The 23,303-nt window shown below is 31.7% G+C and overlaps 1 protein-coding gene across 2 annotated transcripts in view; it reads right to left on the minus strand.

The window, feature by feature from the left end:
* Positions 1 to 23,303, minus strand: part of LOC107445505 (dual oxidase 2) — a 161,058-nt gene that overhangs the window by 41,182 nt on the left and 96,573 nt on the right. For both annotated transcript variants that reach the window (XM_087168640.1, XM_087168639.1), the window contains 9 exons: positions 21,557 to 21,736; positions 21,288 to 21,466; positions 19,265 to 19,469; positions 16,690 to 16,856; positions 9,541 to 9,601; positions 9,354 to 9,450; positions 7,283 to 7,346; positions 4,191 to 4,287; positions 2,288 to 2,469 (listed from right to left, as the gene is read on the minus strand). In XM_087168640.1, coding sequence (XP_087024766.1) covers positions 2,288 to 2,469; positions 4,191 to 4,287; positions 7,283 to 7,346; positions 9,354 to 9,450; positions 9,541 to 9,601; positions 16,690 to 16,856; positions 19,265 to 19,469; positions 21,288 to 21,466; positions 21,557 to 21,635 — 1,131 coding nt within the window. In that variant the 5' untranslated portion in view covers positions 21,636 to 21,736. The remainder of the gene's footprint in view (positions 1 to 2,287; positions 2,470 to 4,190; positions 4,288 to 7,282; positions 7,347 to 9,353; positions 9,451 to 9,540; positions 9,602 to 16,689; positions 16,857 to 19,264; positions 19,470 to 21,287; positions 21,467 to 21,556; positions 21,737 to 23,303) is intronic.

Raw genomic sequence — 23,303 nt, forward strand, 5'->3', positions numbered from 1 at the left:
CATAGCGATAGCCTATACCTAGGAGCGTCAAAAAATTTAAAGATACTGATAATTAGAGTACCAGACCACTGGAAAATAAAAAGTTAATATATTTGAATAGAGAATCGCATGAAGGATTGAAATGAAATGCTTTAAATTTGAAAAGAGTCGATAAGTTAATGAAAATTTAAGCCAAAGATAGCAATGATTACCACTTGCAGTGGATGACATGTTAAAATGGCGATATGACACTCTAAGCCTAAATCAAAGGAACATCGAAAATCTATAACTTGAAAACGGAAAAAGGGGCCTCCCAGAGGCCGGGAAAGACTCACCAGGAATGCCTTGGGGTGTTACATGCTGTTTTTATTAAGAATTGGGTGGAACAAATAGATATTTAACGCTTTTATTAGCGATTTTTTGGAGCTCTGAATAGAGATGCTGCTTGTGTAGTTCTTATTACTATATTATCTCTATGTTATACTGCCATACAAATCTTTAAGGTTACCATTGGCCTATGGTATACTGCCATACGAATTTCTGTGGTTGCCATAGCCCAATGGTGACGTGCCATACAAATCCTTATGGTTACCATTGGTCTATGGTATACTGCCATACAAATCTTTATGGTAGCCATAGGCTTTTGGGGTTTTGCCATACAAATCTCTATGGTAACCATAGGCGTATGGTATCTTGCCATATAAATTTCTATGGTAGCCATAGGCTTATGGGGTTGTGCCATACAAATCTCTATGGTAACCATAGGCGTATGGCATCCGGCCATACAAATTTCTATGGTAGCCATAGGTTGCCATAGATTACCATAGGCTTCTCTATGGCAAATTTTCCTAAGGGTTATTTTTGTTCATTTGACCTATTTATTTTGACTTATTAATTTACTTTAGCTAATTTAAAATATGAAGTATAGGCAGAATGTTTAACAAACCTTGTCGTGTCACTTTGAAAATAATGTACCATAAAAGCTCATTTAAAAACTCTGTAAAATATAATTATTAAAATTTATAAATACTCTTTAGCTTATGTTCATTCAGCTCTTATAAGCTTTAAGAAAATAGAAGCAAATTTCTGATTAAATATAGTACACTTTTGTGCTTTATGTAATATTTTAATTTAATTTTTTATTGAGATTTTGTGATCCGACAAATTTAACGTGCACCAGCCACCATTTACTACACGGGGAGGCTTCGGCCTGCTGGATTCGAACTCCCGTTCTTACGAGCGTGAGTCCAGTATCCTGCCAACCAGGATATCCCGGCCCATTTAACTTATTTAGAGAAACTTTAAAACTAATATTTTGGATTAAAAAGTCTCACGAGACTGAATTCTTTTTTATTCCGATCATTTTGTGACGTTTGCTTCGACTAAAAATTTCTCATCTGAATTTGTTTTGAAAATTATAAATAGCTTTTTTCTTTTTTAAATTTGCATCCGTTGATCAATTATAGAACACTTGAGATTTAACCAAGTTCCCTTTTAAATTCACATGATAACCAGAGCCATAAGTTTAATTTGTACATTCATTAAAGTGGTTGTGTGTTGTTAATCGCTAACTGTGACAGTAAAAAATGTTCGATTAGTTTCTCAGTTAAAGAATTTGTTGCTGAATGTGTAATATTTTTACGCATTGTTCCACCTAAGCTCCCTAGAAATATTTTTTTCAATCGTAAATATTAGTGTGTCCAGTGCACAGAATATAAAAGTGAACACAATAATTGATTGAAAATTGATCTAATGACAAGATTTTCTAGAACTAGGACACAATCTTAATTATTCGAGAGCTTAACATAAAATATATTAATTTTCAGTGCTGACGATATTCTAAGTTACGAAATCAGACACAAAAAGTACTTTCTCTGAAAAAATACCCTTGCATTTTTACACTCATAAAATATTGGAGTTAGCCGCAATCTCAAAAAAATTGCCCGCAAGTTTAAGCAGGAGAACGGTAAAAAATGTGGACCTCTTAAAATTATATTTTCTTTTTGTGTATTTCGGCCTGTTTCGTGTACTTTTTAAGAAAAGCGAAAGCTTTTTGCACATTAAAATCCGTTCAACCAGAAAAAAAAATTCATTACAAAAAACAATTTCTAATAAGTATTTATTATTTTATTTAACAGTCGAAAAGATTTCGAATTATAAGGAATACAAATTTTTAAATAATTCAATCATTTTTGTATTAATCTTAAAAGCATTATTCAACATCTCACGAGATTGGTTAAATTCATCATCATATATTATATAAAAAATCATTATACACATTAAGATTACTTTACTTAACCATGCGTACCTGTTCATACTCAGGATAGCTTAGATTGGCCATTGTTTCAAAACTAAATTCTGTTATATTTTCTTGCGGAAGAAGCATTTTTCTAGCAAATCCATAACCAGGCAGACCATGATCTCGACCACGTTGAATATTAAGAGCAATTAGATCTCGACGTGTAAATTCCGGTGGACCATGTAAATAACCTAGTCAATCACAATAAAATTGTTAATTGCTTCCAATTATAAAGCATTATGTTCTAGATAAGTGGTTCCAAATTTTTAGCGATTTGTGGCGCATTTTTTGACTAGCGGATTGCTAAGGGCTCTCTCTATATATTTCAGTTTAAGGAAATATTTATTATATAATATATATATTTCCTCATGTCCTATATGCCCACAAAGAGGCAAGGCTCACTCACTTTTCTAGATGCTTTTTTGATACGATATCAAAATTAATACGATTTAATTTTGGATATCTAAAAAATAATCTTTTATAATTTTTAAAAAAATGTAGACCGTACGCAAAATACTCCATCGACTCAAATAAAAAACTTCTTTCTGTTCAAGTCAGGAAAAGAAAATACAGTTTAACATTATATCGAATACAAATAAATTTAACGTTATTCCTTTCGGAGTTTTACAGATCACAAATTTTTGGCAATTAGTCAAATTGATCAGCTATAGAACAATGTAGGGGAGAGGGGGGCACATGTGAACATGGTATGTTTTACCAATATGATCTGAAATAAAGAATCTTGAATTATTTTCAATTGATGGCAGTATTAGTCCTACCTCTCTGCAAAACTTTCAGAACAATGAGACATTTTGTTGTTCCATTCTGACAATTTCTTTGTACCAGCTGGTGTTGTTTATATTATAATCACTCGCTTCTTCAAGTGAAAGCATAGTATAAATCAACTCATGAACTAAAATTAACTATTGCAGACCATTATGTGAACATTCAGGTTAGTTTATGACAATAATTTATTTTTTTTACTCAATTAAAAATTCTTGATTTTTCAAGTTAGGTTTAAGAAGGATGATGGGGCACTTGTGAACAAAACATCTGGGGCAGATGTGAACAGTTCACATGTGCCCCTACATAGTATTAAGATTAAGATTATTATCCTCATGATATTATAAGTTTAAAAAATATGTATGCATTTAAAATTCATATTATTTAGTTTTCCATAATTAATTTATTATTTTTTCTTTAAAATTTTTTTAAAAAATTAAATGGTTGATCGCGCATTACGTATATTAACTGATACACCTGGGAGAGATAGAATTGCTAAAGCTACAAATGAAAAAAATGAAAAAATGATTAAAAAAAAAAAAAGCATGAAGGAGTATTAGAGAAGAAAGAAAAAGGCCCATTACAACTCCTGAGGAACATGAAGTTGCGAAAAACCCAACAGCGGAAAAATTATTGTACAGCTGAAAAATTATTTTCCCGTTGACAGTACTGTTGTACAATTTAAATTCACATGGTAAGCTACAACCCCTTCAGTATAATACGCATCTATATCTGTTATATTAAAGATTTTTTTCTTTGAAATATGATGATTGCTTTGTGTTTTTAATTTTGTTCATCTGTGCCCCAGGCATGTTCACATGTGCCCCCAATAGGGGCACATGTGAACAATTGAAGTCATTTTTCTAAAATATCATAAAGTAAAGAAATATTTTACTGAAAAATCTCAAAAAATTCACTTCCCGAACTATTGGGTTTAATTTTCCTGATACATTATGATTGTATTTAGAATATTTTTTAAAAATTCGGCTATATTTTAACAATATTTTTTTGCTCACTGCAAGCAAACTTTTGTTGTTCTTTCGGATTTTTAAATGATTATAAAAAGAAGTTTAAAGATTCATAAATTGTTTATGATAATATAATAAAACATTTTAGTCATAAAACATACTTCTCAAATCATCAACCACAGAGGTATCTTCTTTTTCTGCAGCTTGAAAAGTCATCCCAAGTATTAGATTTTCAATGCCACTTCTATAAACAATTTCCTATGAAGTAAAAAAAAAAAGTGTTTTTTTATTTTTATTTTTATAATATGTGCAAACGTCAATAATATGCATCTTTACAATAAATTCAAAATACCGGGATAGCCTGGTAGATAGGGCACTAGGCCCGCGTCCAAGAGGTCGTGGGTTCGATCCCCGCCGGTCGAAAGCTCTCCGTGTAGTAAATGGTGACTGGTGCACGTTAAATCTGTTGGGTCACAAAGTTCTCCATGTTCTCATAACAAATTAAACCTCTATGGGGTACTGGTCCAGGAGATTCCTTTTCTGGAGTGGGTTCAAAATTACAAGGCTACCGAGTTGAGCATTAGTTGTCGTAAATCCAAAATTGGGTCGGCTGCTCAACAACGATTATAAAAATAAAAATAAATTAAAAAAGACAGCCGTATTAGCTCAGGTGATAGAGCGCTTGCTTCTCAATGAGATGAACCGGGTTCGAATCCCGGTAATGGCTGGTTGATTCGAATTCCGCACCCGGCTCGCTCCAACCACAGTGCTGACGTGAAATATCCTCAGTGGTTGACGGATCAGGGGTTAGAGTCTCCTCGCCCTCACGCTAATTGTGGGAGGTTTTCCTCTCCGTGTAACACAAATGCGAGTTAGTTCCATCAAAAAGTCCTCCACGAAGGCAAAATTTCTCCCAATACTCGATCCAGGCGTTCCCTTTTCCTCTAGATTGGGTTCAAAATTACAAGGCTATGGAGTTGAACATTAGTAGTCGTAAACCCATAAAATTGGGATGGCTGTTCAAGGACAGCTATAAAATAAAATAAAATACTTAATCCAGTCAGGAGTTCCCTGGGGATCATTGTTCAAATCAGATTGAATCTTGTAGATTCTAGAGTCTTAACCTCCATGATCCTCGATTGCTTAAAAAGGGTTTCTACGGTAGTGTTTTACTTAATAAATAAGGAAATTGTGTTAATATATATATATATATACACTGGTTATCATAAATTAAGGAAAATTCACAAAAATCGCGATAACTCAAGAAATTACACATGGAATTTTATGAAACTTACCCACAATATACAACACATAGTAAGGTATTAAACAACATAAAAAGAAATTATCAGACATTAATAGTAGTATAGAAATTAGCACATGTATAAAATAAACAAATTGGAAGTATCGGTTTGCAATAGAAAAAGTACCTTTAATATGGAATATGATTGCCTCTAGAAGCAATACAGCACAAACAGCGATGTGTGATGCTTTCAATTATGCGGTCTATCAGTTCAATAGGAAGTGAGAGCCATTGCTCTTGTAAAGCAGTTGCAAGCGTGGCAAGGGTCTGAGGGGGCGGATTGATGGCAGATACACGCCTCCCTAGAGCATCCCAAACGTGCTCGATAGGATTCAAGTCCGGGGATCGAGCTGGCCACTCCATGCGAGTAATTGTTTCCTGTTGAAGATAATCATCAACAATGCGAGCTCTGTGTGGTCTTGCATTATCGTCCTGTAACAGGAAGCAATCACCAATTGCCCCGGCATATGGGCGCACATAAGCATCAAGGATGTTGTCTCGATAAACCTGAGCATTCACGGTTCCCCTTGGAAAGACATGGAGGTATGTGCGCCCTCCTAAGGATATGCCTCCCCAAACACAGACACTGCCTCTTCCGTATGCATCTCTTTCACGGATGTTTGATGGATGATAACGGGTCCCAGGTTCTCTCCATATCAAATAACGTCTACTGTCACTTTCTAGACTAAACCTGGACTCATCCGTAAAGAGAACAGGCCTCCATTGATCTGACGTCCAGTGGACATGTTGTCGGGCCCACTGCAAACGGTCTCTCCTATGGCGTGATGTGAGCGGCACGCAAATGGCTGGTCGTCTCGCATACAGACCACCTTCGTGGAGCCTTCTGCGCACAGTTGACGTTGACACCAACCTTCCGGTGGCTGCAGCAAGAGAGGATCTAAGATGTGTCGGAGTAGCGGTTCTATTCCTGCGTGCACTTAATGTCAAATATCGGTCATCGGCACTGGTCGTAACAGTTGGCCGTCCTTGACTGAACCTCCTAGATGCCGAATCTGTGGTTTGAAATTGCCTCCAAAGTCTATGAACCACAGATGGACTCACATTTAGCCATCTGGCCACTTCTGATTGACTCTGCCCTGCCTCTAGTCTCCCGATGGCTCTCCATCGTAGTTCTTCAGGCAAATGATGCCTAGAGGTCATTATTACGAATTGGCTATCTCAGATTTTCAATGTCGCAATCACAGTAAAATTTGTGTGCTTTCTCTCAAACTTGGACTTTTATGCTCCAGGCAGATGACGTAAGCCGAGTGCAGCGCCACTAATTTGCATATTGCAATTTTACTCAGCTACTCTTAGTGGACAACATATGCAAATTTTGCACGGTTTGGCTTACTTTTGAAAGAGTTATCGCTATTTTTGTGATTTTTCCTTAATTTATGATAACCAGTGTATATATATATATATATATATATATATATATATATATATATATATATATATATATATATATATATATATATATATATATATATATATATATATATATATTCTTTTTCCGTACGTCAAAATGATAGTAGTATCACTTTCCTGCCTGAAAAGGAGCAATAAAATAAGTTTAAAAAGCGCTTTTTCTGTTTCAAAATCTAAACAATCCAAAATCAAGAGTTTCTATACCTAAACAGGAACTATATTTTGTTTAGGAAAATAGATGGGCGAACATGATTGAATACATGGACGAACATTAACTCAAATATTCATGTGTGCACGTACTTTCTTTTTTATAGTGTCATAACTTTCATACTAATTTTAAATCTAACAATTTTTGATTATCTTTTTCTTTATACGATTTCCCTTCTTTAATGTACAAACTATTTTTATGAAGAAGCGAAGACACTTTAAAATGAAAGAGAAAAGTTAATTACCTTGAATATTTAATCGGATATTTCTTCAAATATTAATTTAATATATATTTTTAGTTAAGTTTTTAATTACCTTGGCATCGTAGAAACTTTCACACAAACGAATAACTGAGTTTTCACACTTGTCGGTGTTGGATCTGAAATAAATAAATAAATAAAAGAAAAATTACAAAATTTTGAAGTAAAAATTCAATTTGATTTACAATTTTTATAATACAACTTAGAGGTATTAAGTATTATAGTATTAAGAGAGGTCATAGCTAAAGTAATTTAATTTAGATCAACACAGTCTGTTCTGGTTGATGAATGTCTATGGTATTTGGTATGAGAGGTTCATGGACTACGGGTAAAAGAAATATAAAATAAAATTAGTTCAAAGTTCGACCACTAGATGAAAATGACAAGTATAGTATAATAATAAAAAAACACATCAACTGGAGAGACTCAAAACCTCACATACCAAATCTAAGTAAATAATCCTAATCTTAGTAAATAATATATAATCATAGTAAATGTTTAATGGGCATTTTCGTTAAAAAGATATTCAAAATGCGTCACTGCGAGTTTAACAGTAACACGAAGGATTTCTCAACCTATTGCAGCAATGCTTGTTGTCAATTCAGTTTTGTATGTAAGTTAAAACCACTTCCTTCGTCTTCCAGCAAAGACTTTCCGCAATTTGCAATCCCCTTTTACAGTTTTTCTGTAATAGCATGGTACAGAAAGATGGTTCTACAGTGACTATTGGCTTTTTAAACCGCTCTTAACAACTTAGTATGAAACGCGCCATCTATTAGCCGATAAATGAAAGATTTTTATTGTATATTTCTTTTTTCCATAATCCACGTGACATAATTGACCGACAAATCATAAAGTGAATAAGCGTTTTTCACAATGCCAATGCAGGGTATGAAATACGATTATTTCCTACTTTAAATTAGTATGATAATGATTCATTAGTATCAGTAAATAATTCTTTGATACTACAAGTAGGTTTATATTTTATTTTGTTTTCTTGAATAAGAAAGACATGAATTTTAAATTATCACCATGCATTATTAATAATAAAGATGTTTATTAATTACATCTTTATGAATAATAAAGCTATATCTGCATTAACAATAAAGCTGTAACCCGGTTGGGATGCGTGGGCCATTGCCCATGACACACTTGGCAAGGCAAAGAGCCATTGCCCTTTATTCCATAGATAGAATTATTTTTAAGTTTAAGGCATTATCCGGTATTCTCTACATCGATGTGTTTTAAGATAAACGGCCATTGCTTCTTATTCTATAGACAGGAATTTTATTTTGGCATAGGCATTCATCCGGTATTTTCTACATTAATGTATTTTAAGGTAAAGGGACATCACCTTTTATTCATTATACTGGAGTATTTTTCATGGCAAAGGTATGGATGCGTACTGGAGTATTTATAAGGCAAACCCTACACTAGTAATTTTGTAATCATATACTATTAATAAATAACATAATAAAACAGTTTAATGTGCGTTTTAAAAAAGTGAATTGTTAATTTATTGAATTTTAGTTAATTAATTGATTTATTGAATAACAGTTAATTATTAATATTAGTTAATTTATTAAATAACAAAATTTTTCTTTTTCTTCGATCATCCATTAATTATTATTTTTAGAAATAGCGCGAAAAAAAATGTGCCTTTTTTTCCCCTGCGATTCTTATATTTCATACTTTAAATAAGAACGCAAAGCATTGTATATATTTCTAGTAACAAACACATTTTTTAAGTTCATTTTAGTTTCGTAAAATATTTCGCACGATGTTGCTCACGTCAGGAATGTTTTTCAAAATAGGCTTAAATTTGATCAAAATAGGCTTATCTTTATCACAAGCCATCTTTATCAAAATAGGCTTAAATTTGATCAAAATCGGCTTATCTTTATCACAAGCCATCTTTATCAAAATAGGCTTAAATTTGATCAAAATAGGCTTATCTTTATCACAAGCCATCTTTATCAAAATAGGCTTAAATTTGATCGCCCGAAAGCGCCCAAGTCGACCTCTCCTTCTCAGATTAAGTGGATGTCTTAGCTTTCTAAAACGAACTATAATTTTAAAATTCATGTTTGTGACATAAATATAATTGAGAATAAAGGAAAAAAAACCTTCTGTAAACACCTCGGGGAACCATGGTATGGCCAAATCTCATTGCAGCTGATTGAAAAACATTCGAAATGCTGGGATCAATACTAGGATCATATCCTGAAATAAATGTTTAAATGTTTTTTTCTTAAGAATCACTTTACTCTCTATATACAATGTTAGAATAATATTAAAAAATAGAAAACAAACGTCTATATTCCGGAAGTTTTTCACCCAAGAATGCGGGGAGCCACTCATTCACAATAATATTCTGAAAAAAAAAATCCAAAAACAAAACAAAATTAAAGTATATTATGAGTATTAAACAAAATATTTTACTTGTAACTCATAAATAAGTAGATAAATTAAAGTTCTGCTTGAAAATCTGAAACCACCAAAAAATAATTTTTTACTGTTTAAACCTAACAGCAAAAAATAATATGAGCACAAAGGTATTGAGTTGTATTATTATTTATTAAATAATTAAATTTATATCAATTTTTAATTTATTATAGTTAAAAAGAAATAATATAAATTTTAAAGTAAGTTTAAGTACAAAAAAAAATATTTCGATTGGGTACTTGCAGCCCGAGAAGAAGACGATCACTCATACGCAGACACTTGACGTATGATCCCAGTGCCAGCTGATTTTTTAAAAACAAGATGGCGTGTTAAAGTCGAGCTAAGTTTCTCCACACAAGTTAGAATACTGATTAACGTGAAGTTAATCAATTACAACGACGCATCTCACATCGAATTTATTAAAATGTAATTCTTTCTGGTCTAGGTTTTTTACTTAACCTATATGTATTATTTGTTTATGTATTTTATTGTAACTGTGATATATTTTGGTTTTGTGTGCTTGGCAACTTCGATGTATAATTAGTTTATGCTCTACACGATATGATAGTTTATGTTGTCTTTGGGTTAGGTAAGAAATATTTAGTTAAATAATTTAAATCTTTGTGAAAGAATTTAGAATGTGTCACTTAAGAGAATTGATACTTGACCGGCTTCGATTACTTGAAATAGAATGGAAAGAACAGTTCCCTTATGAAAATTTAAGGTATATTTAAGGTTGATTTGAGGTATTTTTGAGGTATTAAGGTTGTTTTGAGGTATATTTGAGGTATATTTAAGGTTGCAGAGAAAACAGCAATAAAAATTATACCTCGTAAAGGTTGTAATTAAGGTGTACGAGGTTGATTTATATATACTTCAGCTTGTTTTGAGGTTGTTTAAAATTCACTTCAAATCAACCATACTAATAAGGAGATTTTTAAGGTATACCAGGTTTATTTTCTTACACTTGTAACAAAAGAGGTATTTTTGAGGTATAAAAATTTTTACCTTATTTCAACTAACGATAAAAAGGTATTTATTGAGGTATATGAAGTCATTTTATTTATACCTAAGCTTATTTTGAGGTTGTTTTAAATTCACTTCAAATCATCCAGACTGATAAGATGATTTTTAAGGTATACGAGGTTGTTTTTCTTACACTTGTAACAAAAGAGGTGTTTATGAGGTATAAAAAAATCAACCTTATTTCAACTAACGAGAGTGAGGTAATTACGAGGTATAAAAAATATACCTTTTTTCTACTAACGATATTGAGGTATTTATGGGGTATAAAAAATATACCTTATTTCAACTAAAGAGAGTGAGGTATTTATTGAGGAGTTGAAGTCGTTTAATTTATACCTAAGCTTGTTTTAAGGTTGCTTAAAGTACACTTCATATTAACTAACTCACTTCCCAGAGTTCCATGCGAGCCGGCAAATGGCGTGTGTGTTGAGAATCGAAAGTCTATTCGAAATTCGGTAAGTGTGCTTGACATTTATTAATTTAGTTTTATTACTTTTAATCAAATATGCTTCAATTTTGAAACTTTAATTTTATTATTTTTGTTTTAACGACGCGTCCTGATCTTAAATAATTTGAGTTGGAGGATATTCTTAGAGGCTATCGTTGTAGGCTTAGCAATAAGAGAGAATAACCGAAATATTTCTCGTCACTGTTTCAGGTAACATTACTGGTGAATCGTTACAGCAGGTTATGCCCAGTATATTTTATTGTTTGTAGTTCAGTCAAATAGAACTATTCTTTTTATTTTGCTTAAATGTATATGTTTTAACGTAGCAGTATGCACGCTGATTAATTGAGAAAAATGTTCACAATTTCTCTTATAAATAAATCATTGAAAATTGAAAGATTTTTAAAATAGCAATTTTGCTTTGAAATTCTACTATAGCTGTATGCTTATCGTTTGGATATTTGTTGCAAAGTTTATATATATATATATATATATATATATATATATATATATATATATATATATATATATATATATATATATATATTTATTTGCAGAGCTTATCCACAGTTCCCTGATATTACTGAGATGACCTAGGCTGTAAATAGCACATGCGCGGCGGCGCAGAAGAAGAGACAAGCAAGCTACTGCTCAGCCTTCCCCTAGGATATAGTTCTGAATTTATACCTAAAAGAAAAAGTAATCTCTCCTAATAAACTACAGAATTTATGTAATTGTTGATAACAATAGTTTGCTAGATATTTGATAATTGAAAACTAGTAACTGTGCTAGCTCACTTCTTTATGTTTGATCACGAAACTGCTATTTTCATTACATGTTATTTTCTCGCATTTTACCCACGTTAATTATTTACTAAGCAGATTGTTATTACTTATTAGAATATTGGGCAGAATGAAATTAAATCCGATTTCAAGTTTATATGACAATTTGTTTCAAGGTTATGAGCTTTTTCATGCAGCTGTTTATGGTTCACTACTTCAAAAATGTGCGAATTTCGGAAATATTAAATATTTTAGAAATAAGTCAGTATAGTATGCAATTTTAATCCTGAATTGAGTAAAATCAATTGCAAATAAAAAAATTTATTGTTGAAAGTAATATGCATTATTTTGAGTTTCACCCTATGGGATGTGTATTTATATTTAAACAAGTGTTTGTAACAACTAACTATTAATTTTATTCTGCTCGGTATTATAAGTTATATAGGAGATATTATACTCAGCTTATTTTAAAAGTATTATTTCAAATCATTCTCTCCTAGACATTTTCCTCACATAAAATTACTCACAACTTTAAAATAAATGCTCCTTAATCAGCTTGTAATTTGTTCTATTCGATTGAGTGTAAAAAAAGAATAAAAATTGGTACGTAACTTTAAAATTTTAATTTATTAAACGATTGTAGATTCTTGATTACATTGATTAAAAATTATTAAAATAACTATTTTCTAAGAAACTCTGATGTGATTGACAATAACATAAGTTCTTTTCAGAATCAGCGTCAAAAATTTAAAAAAAAGCTGCTAGTTTCATGAAGTCTAACCAAAAATTGAAAAATATAGACTAGGTTTATTGAGTTTAAAGATATTTAAAAAAGAAAGGGAAGGAAAACTAATTATTAAACTTACATGTACCATAATGTTACAGATGTATAGAAAAATAAAAAGTGTTAAAATTGCATAATAAGATTGGAATTATACAGGGTGTTTATAAAGTACCGGACCCATTTTGATGTTTAATAACTCATAAAATAATAAAGATAGATTAAAATTAATAACATTAATGGTTAGATAGACTCAAAAAGTTTCATGACCCTTGTCAATGAACTTCCATGTGTGACCCCTTCGTCGCACGGAGAATATCAAGTCGATAGTCAATTTCACGAGAGGTAGCTTTCTTTTTTACAGAAAAGACAATCTCATCAGTCGTATACTTAGACATGTTGGAAAACTTCGTATTTCCACAACTAGAAGAGCTTCAGCCACATGTCTTTTTGCAACAAGATGGTGCACCACCTCATTGGGGTATCATCGTTCGTAGTTCTTTGAATGACCATTTTACAGGAAGATGGATTGGGCGAGGAGGTCCAATTCCTTGGCCACCCAGATCACCTGATATAAAGCGGCTGGACTTTTTTCTTTGGGGATTTATAAAGGACAATGTTTACAGGAGGATCGTGTCGAACATTGATGGCCTAAAAGCCAGAATTACAACCGCAATAGCCTCTGTGGATGTCGACATGCTTGCCGCTACCTGGCGTGATATTGACTATCGACTTGATATTCTCCGTGCGACGAAGGGGGCACACGTGGAAGTTCATTGACAAGGTTCATGAAAGTTTTTGAGTCTATCTAACCATTATGTTATTAATTTTGATCTATCTTTATTATTTTATGAGTTATTAAACATCAAAATGGATCCGAGACTTTATAAACACCCTGTATATTTGAATTTTGGTAAATGTTGTTAATGGTAATACTGTCTTCAGTGTATTTTATTTTGTGGCTGTGATACATGTCATGCTTTTTAGCTCCGAGGATTGAATAGAAATGGCAGAAGATATTTATCTGAAAAGGAAAATTAATTTCATCCTGCCACTATTATTGTAAATATGACTTTCTTACTAATTTATATTTTTTTTCCTTTTAGGTTCCAATAATTACAAGTTTCAACATGTAGACGGAAACAGTATTTAAAATAATTTTGTTGGTTTGTAAAAAAAGTGAAATTTTAGTTTTAAATAAAAGAACTTTGAATTTCAGCTGACTAATTATTTAAATTTGTAGTTTTATAGCTTTAAAAATTCAAGCACCTTAGACAACTATCTTCTAAAAATACGAGTATGAGTCCCATAAATAATTTTTACTAACTGTAGAATTTGGATAAGTGTTATTTTAAGACGATTTAAATCAATCTATTAAAATTATAGAAGAATTATGCATTTGAAACTTTCTTTTATAGCTTAAAAAAAGAAGCAATTACTGCCGAAGGTTTAATATTAAAAATTTCAGGTTGATAAATGATCTCTACTAGTGAAAAAAATGTAATGTACATTATTCTTCATATAATATATATAATATCTTTATATATATATTATATTTTTTATATAGTGAGTCTAAAAATTAATAAACTAGGTGGTCCGTATAACACCTCACCTTCGTAAGTGCTAAAAAAAACATCTTTGGTTGATAAATTAATGCTTCTAAAAATACAAAAATATATGCTTGAGGTTACGAAATAATAACTTAAGGTAGAACATGGAACACATGGCGCTAATTAAAAATAACCTTTCCAATTGTTGAAAATACACTTCAGGTTGATTTATAACAACCAGAAGTGTAAAATGGCCCTCCTTAGGTTGAAAAATATATACCTCTACAAGAATAAAATTATATACCTGAGGTTGAAGAATAATTACCTGAGGTAGAACAAAATACATTTGAGGTTGATTTATAACAACCAGAAGTGTAAAACGACACACCACAGGTTGATAAATATATACCTCTACAAGCATAAAATTATATACCTGAGGTTGAAAAACAATTACCTGATGTCGAACAAAATACACCTGAGGTAGATTTATAATAAGCTGAAGTGTAAAATGACACACCATAGGTTGAAAAATATCTACCTCTACAAGCATAAAATTAGATACCTGAGGTTGAAAAATAATTACCTGAAGTCGAACAAAATACACCTGAGGTTGATTTATAATAACCTGAAGTGTAAAATGACACACCTTAGGTTGTTGAATAAATACTTCCACAAGTGTAAAAAAATATACTTCAGGCTGAAATATATATACCTCTGGAGGTATATTTAAGGTATATTTGAGGTATTCATTTGCACCCTTTTCAACCTTTACGACGTATTTAAACAACAACCTCCTTTATACCTTTAAAATATACCTCGTTTATACCTCATTTATACCTCGATTTTTTCATAAGGGTTGCTAACGAAAACAAATGCCACGCTTCAACAACCAATCAGGATCCAGATACCCACACTACGTCCCTTGGAGGTAACCCATTATGATTGGTATTAGTGTTAAAACAATATATATTGATTGGCGATAATTTTTTCGAAAAAGTTTTTAAGTCCAGAGATGTATTATATCAGTACAAGCAGTTTCATAGAAATATTTGGTGAAAAAAAACATTTTAATCTAACGAAGATTCAATAAAATAATCTATAATAATAAAATGAAGCGTTTATATGTGTATCTGTCTATCTTAGAACTCCAAAACCGTTTGTGCCAACGTCCTGAAAGTTAGACAGTGGTCAAAAGGAGTAACTTTAACCTCCGATCCGATATTGAAAATCATTCAAAAATTTCAGTAAGATCATTCTTGAGAAACGTTTGAAAAATAAAATTTTCTTATTGGCTTTGAACTCGGCATTCATAAAAATTGAATTGCAGACGATCCTGTTTTTTTTTTCCTTCGAATATTCTAATGATCACTGTTGTTTTCTAGCTTATAGCTCTCGCTAATAAAAAAAAGAGTTCTTGTACGTTGTTTAATATCTAATTATTTCTTATCAGATGTGTCAGATGAACTAAATAATTAACGTGAACGTGGAGACATAAACAGACTACGTCACCAAATTTGTATTTCCTAAGTAATATCAAACGCGTGTTTATAGTTATGCTTTTAAAAGGTGACTCTATGAAACTAAATAATTTAAAATCAGTGGATTTTGAAATGAAAATAAATAAGTTACGTTCTGAATACCAAAATTAGTGGATAAATAGTACTAGTTTGTTTAGAACAAACGTAATAATTTGTCATTCTATAATTAAAGTTAATAGAGAAAATGAACTCATTAGTTTAGGGGGACCGTAAAAAATCGTCTTACTATTAGTGACGCCAGTGAAGCTTAATAAGTTTTTTTTAATAGTTACTAATTTTTTATTTTATAACCGTCGTTTAATAGTCGACCCAATTTTTGGGTTTCGAACTACTAACGTTCAACTCCATAGCCTTGTAATTTTGAACCCGATCCGGAAGATAAGGGAAATCCTGGATCGAGTATTGGGAGAAATTTGCTTTCGTGGAGGATTTTGCGATGGAACTAACCCGCATTCGCGTTACATGAAGCGGAAAACCACGAAAACCTCTCATGCTTAATAAATTTTGACAATAGGTTCCAATTAAAAAAAAAAATGCGCTGCATTAAAAAGCAAAATGAATGGAGGAATTGTTCTGATTCGTTTAGGAGAAACGAAAAAAATCTCTGTACTATTATTGACGCCAATGATGCTTAATTAGTGTCGGTATTATGTACTACTGGTATAATGATTTGGTACTCTGTTTCAATAGGTTCCAAAGATACCAATAAAGTGACAATATTAGTTTATTTGGAACCTGTCATCAATGCTATACAGTTTTAATACAGAAACTGTGAAAAGAATTTTTTTTTATTGTGCCTCGAAAGATTTCTTAGTGTTGTTCAGTACTCCCCCCCCCTCCTGGATGAAGAACGGGCATTCAGCCTAGTCAATAAATAAAAATATAACTTTACCTGCATAATCGCAACCACCCTTTTCCTAGCTTCATTAAAACATCTTTCATCATTCCAATCTTGAAATTTTTCACACATTGTAGAAGCCAAAATATTATGCAAACGAAAAAACACTATATTCATGACTAAAACGAAGGGACTTTCATGCGCAAAATGATTGCCAACCCCTATAAAAAAAAATCAAAATTACTCTATTTGGAGAAATACAGGGTGTTTATAAAGTCCCGAACCAATTTTGATGCTTAATAACTCATAAAATAATAAAGATAGATTAAAATTAATAACATAAATGGTTAGATAGACTCAAAAAGTTTCATGACCCTTGTCAATGAAATTCCACGTGTGCCCCCTTCGTCACACGGAGAATATCAAGTCGATAGTCAATTTCACGCCAGGTAGCGGCTAGCATGTCGGCATCCACAGAGGCTATTGCAGTTGTAAATCTGGCTTTTAGGTCATCAATGTTCGACACGATCCTCCTGTAAACATTGTCCTTTATAAATCCCCAAAGAAAAAAGTCCATCGGTGTTACATCAGGTGATCTGGGTGGCCAAGGAATTGGACTTCCTCGCCCAATCCGTCTTCCTGGAAAATGGTCATTCAAAGAACTACGAACGATGATACCCCAATGAGGTGGTGCACAATCTTGTTGCAAAAAGATATGTGGCTGAAGCTCTTCTAGTTGTGGGAATACGAAGCTTTCCAACATGTCTAAGTATAGGACTGACGAGACCGTCTTTTCTGTAAAAAAGAAAGGCCCAATGACTCGGTCGTGCATTAGTTCACACCACACATTAACCTTTGGGGAATCCCTTTGTGTCTCACGGTATTCGCGCGGGTTTTCAGATCCCCATATGCGCACATTGTGGAGATTAACAATGCCAGAAGCATGAAAGGATGCTTCGTCGGAGAACATTATGCACTTCAGAAAACCCCAATAGCCTCTGTGGATGCCGACATGCTTGCCGCTACCTGCGTGAAATTGACTATCGACTTGATATTCTTCGTGCGGCGAAGGGGGCACACGTGGAAGTTCATTGACAAGGGTCATAAAACTTTTTGAGTCTATCTGACCATTTATGTTATTAATTTTAATCTATCTTTATTATTTTATGAGTTATTAAATATCAAAATGGGTCCGGGACTTTATAAACACCCTGTATATAAACATAAACGAACAGACAAAAATGAGAACATGAATCGAGGCTTGCAGCAGATATGCTGCCTCTAGCTCTACGACGACCTCGTCCTTCGACATTTTGGATATTATGTAAAATTTTTGATTTTGATTTTTTCAGGGTTTTGAAAACTTTTGAAGATAGAACATCATTTGATAGTACTATGCACTTCAAAAAAATTGAAAAGGTTTTTAATAGATTAGGGGAAAGAGCGCGTGGTAACTCTTAGAACTTTAAAAAAAAATTTCGAAAGTTGAAAGCAATAAAATTATGCAATTATTTCAGATCGTTAATTAAATACTGTAAATCTGATTGCTTTTATATTTTTAAAATTTATTTTCATTGCTGTTTAAACTAACAGAAACTAATTTAGATAACCAAAAAAAGAAAAAAAATTCTCTTTATGTAAATTACACAGGATAGTTTCCTAAAATTTAAAAACAGATATTTTTTTTAATGTTGAACTACGACCTGGAACAATCATATTATGAGCCACCGTCTTCACTGACAACAATCTCTCTGAAAGCTCAATTCGTAATTGAAAGGCAGTATATTTCGAAAAATTCTGATATCAGAATTGCATTCTTATGATTATACAAGAAAAAAAATCCGTGAAAATTGTACAGTAAGGTCCGCTACATATTTCCTATTCTGATAAGGGCATTGCATTTTTAAAGGTACTGCCGAGTACTGTAAATATCCACCGTCAGTTTATTTAGAGTTTATTAAACAAATATGATAAAATACGTACTTAATATTTCCTCCCTTCTCTACATTTTAAGTTCGTAAAGGAACAGGTATTTTAAGGAATAAAATGATTTAGAACTAAAGATAATCTTTACTACAAAATGGTTTCAACGATCGATCTGAAAACAAGATAATATACTGTTAAGATTGTTGGTGCTATACATTATTTATTCATAAAAAAAACTTTGAACAGTTTTTAGTTCATCCATAATCAAATTCAGGGCCGGCCAGGTGGCGAGTGGTTAGCGTACCTGACTGTGAAGCCAATGGCTGCGGCTTCGAATCCAGCTCAAGGCATGGATGTTTCTTTGTGTGTTGTGATGTGGCCCACTCTACGAAAAAAAAAGTATTCGTGGCAGTGTGGCGTGAGTAATGTTACTCGCTTCCGTAAACTTTAATTCACAGGTGCTCACCGGTACACTTCCGGTATCTTCTAAAGCAGAGAACGAAACTTCAGTGCCTGCCGTTATTAAAATAATTATAAAACTCAGGCTAGATTAAGAATTAATTGTCCCGTAATCATAATCAATGAGAAATAAAAAAGGATATTGAAAGAGGAGATTTGATAATAATGATTACCTTAGTTTTTCTGAAAACTTAATTTGTTGATTTGTCGGATTAAAAATAAAGGAAAGAGTTCAGATACTCACGAAATTTTTCTTTTTTAATTTTACTGTCAGAAATATTTCGAGAAGGTGACAAATAAGACAAAAATTCTTCATTTAAAACCGGATATAATCCTTCCTTGTCCATAGTTTTCAAACATCCATTTTGAAAAGATCGTAAAGCATCAGCTTCGGATTTTGTTGTTCCATAAATAGCACTTCCATCTATCCAAGCAGTAGCTCCATTTAACTGCAAAAACATAAATGCTTCTCTAAATTCAAGAAAACATTTCGACTTCAACTATTAAAGGCAAGAAAATGTTTCGAAATAATGTCATTAAATGATGTACTCAGTTAAAAAAAAAAGTTGACGCTTCTTTTAATTTAAATTTCTATTAATTATTTTTCAAAATGTTTTTGAAAGCCATATTTAAACAGCTCGGGTGTAGAAAGGTGGAAACGAATATTGAAATAAAAAAATATTTAGGAGAAAAAAATCTTAAATATTTCCCCCCCCCCCCCTCCTCCTTTACTTTTATTTCTAGCAAAATCCCAGTAAGACCTATATTTCATTATTTACTTTAAACACTGATGAGACTTTAATTGGTAGGAACAATACGAATTTTGTTTTTCACTTTAGCAGAAATTGTGATCCCTGTATTTCAATCATTTCGAAGTATCAAAACCCATTCATATTATCTGTAACCTCCATATCTTAAACAGTTTCAGAAGATCATTGCAAATTTGGTAATCCATAATATAAAACATTATATAATCCCAAGCTGTGCAATTATAAGACATATTTAGATAAAAAAAATTTAAAAAAAACACTAAAAGATAGATTACAGGAATTCTATTAAGTTCACTGTCAATGTTTCGCTTTGATTTTGTAATGTTCCAATCCATTAAAAATTTATCTTTTTTAAAAATTTGACTTTTGATACACTAGATATTAGATATACATGAAAAATGTTTTTCAATTATCTTTCTCTCTAGCAAATATGATATCACAAATTCTAAACAAGTTAATTACGATAACAAAAATATACCTATTACATTAATAAACGTCCTTTCGGAATTTATTTTAATCAATTCAAAAACTCTATTTAGTGGCGACACTCACAATTTTTGTATTTGTGCATAAACAGATATTGTTTACTTTTTCACTTAAACAGAATTTTCACTTAAGCAGACACAAGTTAAAAGATAAATATTGCTTTTCACCATCACATTCATTTAGATGTAATTTTGCACAAGTAAATTAATATTAAACGTTATACAAACATTTTGATTAAATTATCAACCATCTGCACATACCCAACATTTAACCATACCTCTGCAATGATTGCAGATATCATCGTACATTATAACCCATGAGAATTTCCTACATTTATCATAAATGTAGGAAATCTACATTTTTTATAAATATGAATAAAATTATATTTCTGTACTGACATATGGTACAAAGATATTTCAGGCATAGATACATGTTAGCAAAATTTTTACTAAAATATTTATCAATTTGGACATTTTATGTCTGGGAGGCAGAGAAGAGTTGCCTTTTCTTACATATGTTTTACTTTATTAATCAAACCCAGAAGCGATTATTGATCTTTTGGGTCCTCCCATTAAAATCAAACTCGACATTGTTGAGATTGATTTACATTTGAGTACGCCCATGATTGATTTGCTTACCTTTTTCAACATTATAATATGCTACTAAAATCAAATTAGAACTTAATACTTTACCATAATGACATTAAAACGTTAGGTATTAGTATATGAGCCGTTATTTTTGGAGTTAAACTATTTCAAACATCCCGAAACATCTTAAAAGAATTTTATTTTTACTGTGATGTAAGTAGTTTATTGAATTCTTTTTTTTACGATTTTAATAATTATTGTTGCAGTTCGATGTTAAAATGTTCACCCAAATTAATTAATCTTTAGCAATATTTATCTTTTTAAATTCATTCAATCACTAACCCTTAAGAATGTAAAAATAAAAAATGGATGTATTCCATTTTCAAAAATAACGGCACAAATATCAAATTTCTCCAGATCTTACTTGTTTTAGTCGATTATTTGGAGATTTCCCACTCTTTTTGTCGTATCTGGAACGAATAAAAGGCATTTGATTCAATCCAGTAACTTTAAAATCATGCTCTGACGGTATATCTACGTTGAAATAAGAAGGGGGGCAAGACGGTCTTCTCGTATTTACGAGTTCTTCTGTTACAAACAGGCCTAGTGGAAGGAAAAAACGTATTTATAAAGAAAGCAAAAACCCAATATGAATATTTAAAAATTACACTAAATGAAATAAACATTCCTTACCAAAGAACACCATAAACACATTCCTTCCTGTTTCTGAAGACACCGTTGTATGTCCATCGCATGACAGTTTTTCTTGCATGAAACTTTCACTAATTTCCAAAGGGTTTGCAGAAGATATATTATTAGGTTGATAGACTCCGCCTTCGTAGGCTGACGGTAATAAGCGTATCAAAGTACTTTCTAAATAGAGAAATAAAAAATGAAGAATACATAACATCATAGTATAATGGAACTGTTACGTACAAATGGTGCGCATGAAAAAATTCGATGAATGGTAAAATAAAATACAATACCTCAAATTAACATACACTTTTAACATCGTCAATAAAAACTAATAAAATGGATCTATGAAAGCCTCTTTTGAAATTGATTCAAGTACAGATGAGGAATGAGTGCAATTGCGACAGATCTTGCACTTACCTAAATCTCCTGAATGGTCTGTCATTGATAATTCCAAATTTCACAAATATCCGTTGGTGATATTGAAACGCCTGTCTAACCCTGCAGGTCGACATAATCGAAACAAACGTGGTTCCAGGGTTTCCTTTCCATCAGAAAACTTTTAAATCAGTGGTAAATTTATTTTCTCCTCACCGACATATGCTTCGTATACGAAAACAAACATTGCAAGACTATCCAATTTGTAAGAAAATTATGTTTGTTCGTAGCGCTCCATACCATTTTGACACAATATCTGCCTCAATTTTTTACTTGCAGTTTATGCATTGGTCTGCCCCTGCTCATCGCGGCATTTACAACTCGTTTTATTTGAGATACCCTTTCAATCACTAAACTTTTTCCCCATTGTGTAGATCCAGGGTTAAAGAGAAAAAAGAAGGGCTAGTTCATAGAGCTGAAGCTACGATTTCCCTCCTCATGACGTCACGCCGCACACAGATCTCGGAGATCGCAAGCAAAGATATATGAAAACTTCGCATCATTCTCTCTGTAAAAATAAGTTCGACTTTTTCTTGATATTAGCTTTCAAACTTTATACAATTAACACATTATTTCCGTTCAAAAACACAGTTTAAAATTTTTTTTCTTGGCCATATTAAATTAAATACCATTTTAAAGTAATAAAATATTTTACTACTTGTCGTAAATAACGCTATAAATACTTTACTTTAAACTTCGCAGTTTTAATTTTTATTATTAAAAAAAAAATTAAAACATATATCGACACTTTTTTTTAGCTACATATTGTTCGATAACTATAATTTGTAAAGTTGAATTAAATTTAGAATCCTGATTTTAAAATATGCTGTAAATGAGAATTTGTTTATACTTAATCGTTAGGAAACAACAAACTTTGCTAATTACTGAAACAGAAAATTAATTTAGGTTCATAATGGTATTATAAATTTTACAATTGCTTATAGATGTTAAAATTTAAAAGAATATCACTAAAAAAATCATAAATATGTAGAATAACTACATTAAAAACTATGTAATGAAATTAGGAGAATTTTAACTGTTCATTATTTATACTTTTCCTTTAAGCTCTCATTTTCCTTGACTTCATTCATTTTTTTGCCTGTCTTTCTTTTTAAAGTAACAGGGGGTAGTTTCAATTTAGATGAATTCTTATAAAAGTTCTGAAACAAACCACGAATCAACACTTTGCGTTTATTCAATCTTTCTTGTCGAGAAGAAATTGTTTGTAAAGAAAAAAATTTATTCTCGGTATAGTAGTATATTTTAAAATCATTCTAATCGGCAACCCAAGCAAACGATTTCTCATATC

This window comes from Parasteatoda tepidariorum, chromosome 7 (assembly GCF_982258835.1).
Source record: "Parasteatoda tepidariorum strain Cologne lab strain chromosome 7, Ptep-v5.0, whole genome shotgun sequence".
NCBI lineage: Eukaryota > Metazoa > Arthropoda > Arachnida > Araneae > Theridiidae > Parasteatoda > Parasteatoda tepidariorum.